Consider the following 10,779-nt stretch of genomic DNA (forward strand, 5'->3'; position numbering starts at 1 on the left):
ATTGACTACTAGCAAAGAACAAACAAACTACAATGATTAGTGACCAGAATTCTGCCATCAAGTTGCTAAGTTGATGAAGATAGATTCCTGATCTTCTGAAAGTAACAAGATTAATTATGTGTAAATTTCATAAAACCTATATAATACCTCTGTCTCAAAATACAAGGGATCTTTGTATAATATAAATGCATAGCCATGTAGTATGTATTAAGTCAAAATTATCATTTTCTCTTGTAACTTTAGCTAGGAATTTCATAATGGCTAATGATTTTATGAAAGTTTTTTGTTGTTGTTGGAATTAGTAGATGGGCCTTAGCCCATTCAAAGATTAATTCTTTGAAAAATCACAAAAGCCCACCTCATGGGATAACATGCATGAGGAGTTTACCACCTTGCTTATTCTAGGAGAGGGGGGCCTTCTTGCCCTTCTAGCCACTTGAAGCATGTGAGGTGGCATGGCATGGCATGGCAGCGCGCGTGCACGACGTATGCGTCGAATGGTTCCTCATACTGTGGGAAATTCGGATTTGTTAGGTCTTCCACTCCAAAAAATCCGGCGTCCGGGAAATTTGGATTTGTTTGTTTTTTCACTCGGATTTGTTTGGTTTTCCGCTCCAAAAAATCCAACATCCGGGAAATTTGGATTTGTTTGTTTTTTCACCCTGAAAAATCCGGCGTCCAGCGTGGAGTCCAGATAAGTTTCATGCGACTTATCCGGTTCGGTTATACAGAGCGGAGATCGTGCAGATGTCCTGATCAAGCGTCCTGATATCTCTATATAAACTAAGCCGCCGTCTCCACGTAGCACACGAAATCAATCTAGGGTTTGCCTCATCCTCTGTACTGCGCCATCGCTCGTAGTCTACTCTATCCCACTCGTCAGCGTGCATCGGCGATCGGGAGAACATGTCTCCAGAACATCTGCCTTCGACGTCCTGCACCGGGAGAAGGCGGCAATAAGTTTTTTGGAAGCACTTCGCGCGACTGCTACCTATTCGACCACAACGGCTCGTCTTCCTATTCTCTTGCGTGCTGCGCGCGGTCGTCAACGCCCGCAACCACGAGTAATTCCTGCTGAGCAACCGGTCTTCCGGTACCCTCGGTACGTGTTCAACATGTTACATATATTTGATCTATTCAAGCTTTACTGCTTAGTTTACATGTGTAGATCTAATGATGCGTTCATGCTAGTTTACATCTGCAATGTCATGATTTATTCATGGAATAAATTAAATTATTATGTGGTTATAAATTCAACAATTGTTTCATAATATGAATGTCTAAACTGATGTTTTTGACAAAAAAAAATTACTCTTGACGACCAGTTGAAATTAGCGTTCAAATTATGACCACGGGTAGAAACACAAGATGATCGATTAGACGGTTTCTACCATACACAAGATGATCGATTAGACAGTTTCTGCTATACAGGACTGAACGACTGATTGATTGTTCTTTTTGGAGGATTGTTTAGTGGTTGGTGTTAGAGTTTAATCGTGCTTAATTACTTTAATTATTTCAGGTATTAGCCTAATAATGATCACCTCTCCTTAATTATGCGGAAATTGATTTACTGACCTTGTTTTGAAGCCAATCCATAATTTTTCTGCTGTTCTTCTCATTTATTATCTTAACTATGTTGTTGTTCTTCTTTCTATTCCTTATTGATTCACCTGCACGGAGTGAGTTGTACTACGAACCCCTTCTAGTGCTTTTAAATCAATCGTGTTCTTTTTAGGATTTTGGGTTTTAGTATAGGAATTAGTCGTCACTTCTCCTCAACGCCTTCTCTCCTTTTATTTACACTAGGAAGAAAGCCCGCGAATGCGCGGGCATCATATTTAATGTGTCTTGTACTTAAAACCAAGAAATCTTGAATTATAGGAAACTATTGTGATGCGACAATAGAGTTTGTTCCTATGAACTACTCTTTGTACTATATATGTTTTTATTGGAATACATAGCAAGTCTTTTAAGAAGAGTTGTCGAAATTTGACCAAAAAATATGAATTATAATATTTTGTAAGATTTTATTTATAAAAATCACATATTTCAATTATATTAGTCCTGCTAAAGTGGCTTTGATTTCTGCAATTTATATTGGGCTTTAGATTCAACAAAATTTGTTTAAATTTAGCCCAAATTTTATTCAAATTCCAGTTTTCCTTTCCATTTCTTATGGAACATTGGATATTTATGTTATATCAGTTGTTCTTGAAATGCTTTTGATCTCTAAAATTTGGGAAGAAAACATAATTGTATCGAGTGTACAACTCATTATAGGGTAAAGGCATCCTGTGTTTTACTTTCTCCATTCTCTGTTTTGGACATCGACACACACTCCAATATACATGTTTCATTATTATTGTTTTAGCTATATATTTCGAAAAGCAATAAAAATATAACTATAGTAAAGCACTTTTCATGACGAATATATCAATATTATTTTTTCATATAATCATAGTTTTCTTATTAATTAAGATGTTGAGGTTTTACTGCACGCTTTCTAGGACAACACATATGTGAGAACTGAGGTAGTAACAATCTATTAGTTTTATTTTTTTTTCCATATCAAACCATTTTTTTATTTACTAACGACTTAATATTTCGAGGTTTAATTGCGCAGATTTAGTACAACATCTGTTTGAGAACTGAGGTAGTAATAAATTATAACCAAATCGGAATCTGCTATCACAAATTCATGCTTCTCGAGTATCGTACGGTGTATACCACAAATTTAAGTGATTGATTTGATATGTCGCTAATGGCACCACATGGCTGTTTTCACTATCATGATTCATTCGTGAACCCTACGTGCTTCTATTACCTATATATATCATGATGTTGAATGTCCATAATTGTATTTTAAATTTGTTAGCTATGAAAGATAGATTCTGGATAAGGAACATAGTATAATGTAGAAAAATTATACTATTCTAAGATTTTTACCCCTCTTATTACCGACTTCATGTTTTGTATTAGATGCTATGACCATATTATGATTGTTTATTTATAATAGCATGAAGATCCACACCAAGAATTTGTCACAACTCACAAGACACTACGTATAACACGCTAGTTGGTTCCCCTGAATATATAGCCTCAAGGTCATCCTCACTTCATAAGAAACGGCAAAAAGTAAACCGCCACTAATTAATTTCTTCAACTAATTAGATAATTAATTAAGTTTGTAAAAAGCTATTAGATGTCTAACAGTAACTGTATAGAGTAATAGTAATGTGCACAACAATTTAAATCACAAAAATATGGTTTGGCATTTGATTTTCAATGAGATTTCTTCTATTTCCTTTAATTCTGCTGAGGCTATGACTGGCGGGTCCAACATGTAATAACTTTATAATTATTTCCAATTTTTTTAATTGTATACATGTTTTCAGAAAGAATTGTAAAAATATACCCGTACATGTTTTTTAATTATATATGCCGCAGGCTAAAAACGTGTGATCGAGTGTTTGACGTGGCGGAAATATGTGGAACCGACGGCACTGCGTTGGTCCTGCGAACTGGCTGCTCGGTACAGCACAATTCCGCGGGCTGGCAATGCGACACTGGCCAAGATGCAAAGAAATACAACGTGCAATGCATGAGGCTCAGTCGCGTGCAGCTGTCTCACGGTGCCGCTTGGCTGACCCGTGGGACCGACGCGGTACTACTCATCCACAACGCAGGATTATTCCAGCTAATAGTCCAGCACCTTCGCGCTGTGCCAAACAACCGGTCCCGCGTTTCCATTCCACGGCACACGTATATTTTTGTAATTTTTTCGAAAGCATGTACATAACTGTAAAAACACTAAAGTTAATGTATATTTTCAATTTTTTCTTGAAAATAGTCAATATGAATGAATGTGATTTGCTTAAAATATACAATGATTTAAACAGATCATATATTGGATATATAATTTATAATCATTTAATGTTTGCTTATTTATTTATAAAGCCCACGAAGATCAATTCGTATTTGAGAATATGTCTATGGAACATGCAAAAATTCTTTATTACCATAAAAGACTGCAAAATAAAAAAAAAGCAGGGGAAGGAAAGGTGCATGTGTACGTGCGGGAGCCCAGGGAGAGGATTTCGGATTGTTTTTGGTTAGATCTAGTGGTCTAGATGAATCAGTTTTGTTAGAAACTTTCTTACCAATCGGTGTATCTGTTAACTACCATAGGAAAAAAAAAAACTCTGCACTTGAGGGTCCTCGTCTTCTTTTGATGTGCCACGTGGCAGCTTGAGAGCGTTTTAGAAAGCCACATGGCAGCTTGAGAGCATTTTTAGGAAGTTTAATGGACTTTTAGTATATAATAGATAGACTAGTGGGGCTCAGGGCAATCTGGATAGGACTCTAAATTTGTTACCACTAATCACGGTAGAATTTATCTTGCATATCTTATTTTCTTATTTGTATCTTTCTTGTTATGGAAAAACACGGTGAAATTAATCTCTCCCTAATAATCTCGGCAATAACCAATAAAATCGACCAACATTTTCCCCTTCATTTCGAAGTTAACTAACAAGTCTACTAAGCAAGTTAGGTTCCCAAGGCTATGTGTCACAACAACATTATGCGTAATTTAGACAACAAGACCTATAGTTCACTATAGTACATAAATAAACTCACGTTTAATTTAGTGGCCGTTGATTGAAAACTTATGCCCCCTCATCCAGGATGTTAGTCAAGGCTCTAACTTACATATGTATGGGTCAGAATATAATCTTAATGCAAGCATTTAGAATATGGATCCATGAGTATATGCTCAGCTTAACAATTAGATCTTGGGGCATATCTTCCACAACAATATCGATGTGCTAGGCAGAAAACACACAACACGTTATTTCTAGAATAGAAAACTATGTTTTATTATTACGCGGTTTATTACGCAGTATAATTAGTGGCTCCAAAAAATATACCACTTTTTATCTAGAAAAAAATGCTTAAGATATATAGTCTCCTTAATCACAACACGCTAAAAAAATCTAATTGCATCGTCGACTATGCGAAAAGAGATTATTTGGAGCTTTTCCATGGTTATCGCTCCTTGTGCAAGAATGTGGATATAACTTAATCTGAATTAACTTTAAAACCTTACTAAGTATCCACACATCTCACATGTTAAGTGTCTAAATGACTCAAAACTTTAAATGGTATTAGACATTAAAAATATGAGCATGTTACTTAAAGTTGCTTGGCTAATAATACAAAGCATTCTTAATACCACTGGTTTAGTCTAGATGTAATTAAATACTGTCAAGATTCCCAGTAAATTATATATGCCAAATATGATGCAATCCAGACTTGAGCTAATATCAATCTGATAGAATTTCTGCCAGCTGAATCATAAATGATCATCTTTCTAATTTAGTTTTAACTGACTAAGTTTAACTGAATTATTTTAAAATATTACTTTAATTTATGTCAATATATGACTTACTAATATAAGCCCAGTACTCCTTTAGACCAAATTTTAATGACAAAATTTTGTTTAGTTTCTCAAAGCAATATATATTGTTTGCTAAAAAAATATCATCAACGTAGAGTATGGGTAAATGAATTTTTTTCACCATTAGCATAATTAGCCACCCCATTCTTATTTAAGAATAGTTCACTAATGATGTAGTGGAATTTAAGACATTATTAATGTTTGATTAAGTCCACAAATGGATTTCTTAAGTCTGCACTCTATATGTAACTTGTCTTTTCACAAGAAAATCCCCAGGCTATGATATGTACATTTACTATTAAGAGATACAAAAATTTTAGCATTCAAATATAATAAAGCTATGAGTCATAAATGAAGTAGAATAATCTCTCTTATCGGAGCTCTTGATGAGCTCCCGTTGATTTTATTTATATAATCGAAAACCGAGAAAAGATAATAAAGGCGAAGAGCAGCTGAAAAAATAAGATTGGCTTCAACGGTTTCACAACACGGTCAGTAGATCAATTTCCATATAATTAAGCAGAGGTGATCATGTTGAGGCTTATAGTAATTAAGTAAGATTAAACTCCAACAGTTGGTAGGTTGATGTAGATGAAGATAACATGTTTATTTAATTAGTTTGGTGCACCAGTAGTTGTCCCAGATATATGCAGGAGACGTGTTTAATTTAAAAGGATATTTGATCTATAGCAAGAGAAATATAGCACAAGAAATGTGACGTTACCAAAAGAATAACAAAAAAAAAATCTTTCCACCTTTGGCTGGTAACACACCACCATCATTTTTCTCTGCTTTATAACACTTCTGTCACTTGTTCCCCAAACCGTGCTTACTAGATCTATTCTGCTATTCATCACTTCGTCTCCAATTGTTTGCCTCCTTGTTTCCTCGCCTCTCCTGTTCATCTTCTCATTCCCCTCCTCCCGGACCAAAATCCTTGCTCCTTAATTCCCCAGTGCATCAGCAGGTCAACACGTACGCGAAAGCTCTAGAATTTGTTTGAGAGCTCATTTTCCCATTGGGGACTTTGTCCAGAGCAACCTTCAAATTAAATCTCACCCACACGAGAACAAAGTGCAAAGCCCATCCTTAACCCTAAGTAGGGGTGGATATCAAGCTGGCTCGGCTCGGTCTAGCTCGTTAGGATAACTAGTTGATACCCCGCGCGTTGCTGCGGGCATATCATAAAACTTGCAGTGAGTATTATTTGTTAGCGTTACAGGATAGATCAAGCAATTCTTAGTCTAGGACCATTAACCTGAGGATTGGATTTCATAAGTTGAGAAGAACGTATGCATATATATAAGTAAATTATCTTCATTAGATTGTAGCAAATTGTAGTGAGGTAGTAGTAATGTATGGTAGAAATAACTAACACGCAATGTCAGAAGCACTAAATCTCATTATTTTTGAAGTCTTGTTCTGTGAGGAAGACATCTATGTGAGGGATTTTATTCTTCATGTAGGAAACAGTGTGAGTTTGAGTTGACTTGAAATAGGATAGGTCGTCAGTGGCTGATTTCCCTTGGACAGAAACATAAACGGTTGACGATTTGGGTGCAGTAACGACGGAAATTGCTTGCAGGTAGGTGGTGTGACTGGATTGTGGGTTACAGTTCCTGAAGAAGAATAACAACATTTGAATATGTACAAATATGTAGAGAATGGAAAGACTACTGTAAGCATGTGAAACAGGAAACTTAAGTATGGCAAATATGTAGATGTAGGAAGTAACACTTCAATATTCATATCATAGGGGAGAGATTACCTTTTATCTCCTTGTTCATCCATTTGTGCTGATGATAGAATTATTGTGTGCAGAAGAATTTTTAGGAAGGGCAAAGGTATTGTGGTATAGGCTTGTGCTCTGGGGGGTGATTCTTATAGTACTTTAGTGGTGTTGGAGGTGGGATTGCGCAGATCAGAGGGATATTTTCTTTGAATTTTATTTGATTTAGGATCATGTATGATTAAGAATTATATCTCGAGCTATTATTTTGGTGGATAACATATTGATTAGCAATAAATGTTTTATTTGAAATCTGTTTGGTTTGGCAAAGTGTATCGAAAATAATGGCAGTTAAGCTATGTTACCAAGGATTGTGGAGACCAATTTTATTTATGTAGCTGTACTTTGCAAATTCAATCATGAGAGACAATGGCAATATATTTTGAAATTGTTGGAAAACTGCAAATATAGGATGCATGCATGAATTATAATTGCAGCAGGGAATGGTAATGATAGGATTAGAAAAGGAGGGGCACAGACAATATGAACAACATATGATGAGGTAAGAAAAACACATACCGATACAGGTTATTTGCTCTTAGTCAAATTCTTTGCTTGGAAGCTTATCCGATGGTGCGACAATTTTATCCGCTGCTATGAAAGTCCTCAGATTTGCCCCCGAGTAATGGAACTGATATCCAGAATCTACTAAATAGATAAACACCAATTCATGAAAAACTTTCCCCTAACTTTCGCCTTGGTCCTGGGGAGAGTAAATTTGCAGCCTATGGTCAATAAGTAAAATAGAAGCAATTGACATACATGCACAAAACTGAAATACGATTGCTGAACTAAAAACTAAAATAACCTTTCATAGTTCAATTCCAGCCATCTGGTGGGTGCAGTCGGAGGATATGGCTGCTTGGTTGGATGGGCTGGGAGAACGGTGAAAAGGAACTATGGTTTATTATGGTTGGAGAAGGGATCTTAAGAGGCTCATGAAAGTAATAAATTGAATTTACTGTGCATTTAGCTAGCCACCTGGTGGCCTAATTGATTGTGGCCTTTTTTCATGCAATTGCTCAAATTTAAGAGAGGGAAAAGTAAAGGGGAATAGACAGCAGCAACCAAGGGTTCAACAATTTTCTTGCCTGAAATGCTGATCTGAACCGATGAATCCATGGTGGTGAACCCGTGGCCCTCCCGAGACGTGCAGGGCGCATGCCAATAGTACACCGCCCTCCCGAACTGGCAGATGGGCCCATCTGCTGCTAGCACAGCGAGAGGAAGTGCGGAGCCAGCCCGCGGAAGACGGCCACGTGCAAGCTGCGCCGCCGTTCTCCTCAGCCACCCGGATGGCCACACCGCGGAACCCTAGCTGATAAATGAGACATAGAAGGAGACGCAAGCGAGAAGGGGTGCGGCGCCCCGGACCACGCATGGCGGCCGCCGGCACCGAGCGACAACAGGAGTGGCGCCGCCGGCACCGAGCCACCGGCCACCGCGACATGATGTCTCTAGCGATTTTTTTTTCTTTTCTTTGGATGAGCGTTGTTGTGTGGGAGGAGTGGATAGGGTTGGCATAGCTGGGCCAATGGAAAAAAAGGTGTAACGTAACAGAGGCCCATGAGTAGCATGGGCTGGCCCAATACTGTTCAATGTCGATCTAACGTCCATCTGGAGACCTACAGATAATCCAACGGCTCAGGAAAAAAAGATGACGTGGCACAATATGGTGCAAGCTTTATAGCAATAACTCCTCTAGTGGGTACCAACTATATAGGAAGAAGGGATAAGCTGGCTCAGCTCGGCTCGTTAGGATAATGAGCTGGCTCAGCTTGGCTCGTTATCCTAACGAGCTAAACTGTTAGCTCGGCTCGGCTCGCTTGTAAGCTCGAGCCAGCTCGTTTAGCTCGTGAGCCAGAAGGAAAAATAGTTGCGGCAGAGATGGGGGAGAAGGAAGACACTCACAAACAGATAGATTAGGAAGGGAAACAACAATGTTGGTATGAATATGATGATACATCACGAGCTTGCAATGATCGATGACTACAAAGCAAATGCAACCCAGTGGCCGGATAAAATCGTTACTAGCTTACTACAACAAAACTCAAAAGGGCATTCCAGATCTGAAAACACAAATGGGGAATAGATAAAAGCATGCAAAAGAAAATCATATTGGATGAAAGGATCAAGGATGCACAAATATTGGTTGGTGTGATCTCTTTCACCCTGTTGCTTCCTTGGTGTTGTAGCCGCACCATCCGTTGAGAGGCCAGCCGATGTGGCCGGACGGTGGTCGCCGGAGCAATTGGTGCCGGTAGAACCATGAAGGCGAGGGCCAACTGAGTCGAGGGTTGGCGCTGCTATGGTCTACAAGCGATTGACAATGGGGCCTCATCGGCGGCGGCGCAATGTGGCGTGGCAAGCAGAGAGCGAGCGGCGCTAGAGCAGAAAGAGGATCGGGGATTAGTACAAGAAAACGAGAGAGAAGGTCACGTGTCTGCATTTATCCATCTAGGACAAGTGCCATTCTTTTTCTTTCATGGGCTTTTTGGCTTGATGGGCCAGCTTGGCCGCCTCACAATGCCACTTTAGGCTGTGCGGTTTGGCTCGTTCAGCTCGCGAGCCAACTCGAGCTGGCTCGTTATATGAAATGAGCTAAAACTCTGACTAGGCTCGTTAACAAATCCAAACGAGCCGAGCCAAGCCGAGCCGAGCTAGACACGAGTCGAGCGAGCTAACGACTCACGAGCTTTTCGTCTAGCCCTAACCCCAAGCAACGGCCCAACCCGTTAATTTGGGGTTTCCAAGGTCACAAGTAGCGATGCGACCAGAAATTTAGTAGATTCACAACGCTACTCATGCATTCACCACATATGGCTCCTCTGTCTTTAGGGGCCAAAGGCAGAGGTGCACAGTAAAATGAGTTTGCTGCTATAGTAAAAAACAATAAATATAATGTACCAAGATACTATTCGTGACGTACTATAGCAAATAGTCTCATTCGTTAATTCGCTGTAGATCGGATGGCAGAGAATACCCTAAAGTTATGACACCGTGCTCAGTAAAATCAGAGGATCCCAATCAGCATTCACCTAGCAGAGCGTAGCAGCTAGCGCGCTGACATGGTCAACATCCTCGCATGCAGTTTCAATTCCTTCCCCCGTAGTGCATGCTGCATTGGCCATTGGGTGCTTCTTCCCGCATCGCTGCATTGTATTTGTCCAAGTCAAGGGAGAGAGAAACGAGAGACATGGCCATTGTCTATGAAAAATTGGGCATTATACCACTGCCACAAGTAGGTTTCTAATTAATTAGTGGAACGGACACCACCCATACAGTATAGATACAGTAGTCCTGGCTGCCTATAGGCTCTATGGACTACAACGAAGGAGCATACATCAATATGTCAAATGTCATGTTGTTGCTCTTATTTTTGAAGTAAGTAGTAAAAGTGTTCATTCGGTTATACATTTAAGTACAATGCAGAATTGTCTTTGTATTCGGTTATACATTTAAGTACAATCCAAAATGTTCCCAGGACACAATGGTTATTGCGTTCTTTTTTTTCCCTGTTTTCCATATA

The 10,779-nt window shown here is 38.9% G+C and overlaps 1 protein-coding gene across 1 annotated transcript; it reads right to left on the minus strand.

The window, feature by feature from the left end:
* Positions 1-7,788: 7,788 nt before the first annotated feature.
* LOC127780157 (uncharacterized) lies at positions 7,789-8,700 on the minus strand. Its single transcript, XM_052307112.1, is given in 4 exon segments — positions 7,789-7,935; positions 8,043-8,125; positions 8,342-8,432; positions 8,434-8,700. Coding segments are annotated over 4 exon segments (588 nt in total).
* Positions 8,701-10,779: the final 2,079 nt, after the last annotated feature.

This window comes from Oryza glaberrima, chromosome 7 (assembly GCF_000147395.1).
Source record: "Oryza glaberrima chromosome 7, OglaRS2, whole genome shotgun sequence".
NCBI classification, from domain to species: Eukaryota; Viridiplantae; Streptophyta; class Magnoliopsida; order Poales; family Poaceae; genus Oryza; species Oryza glaberrima.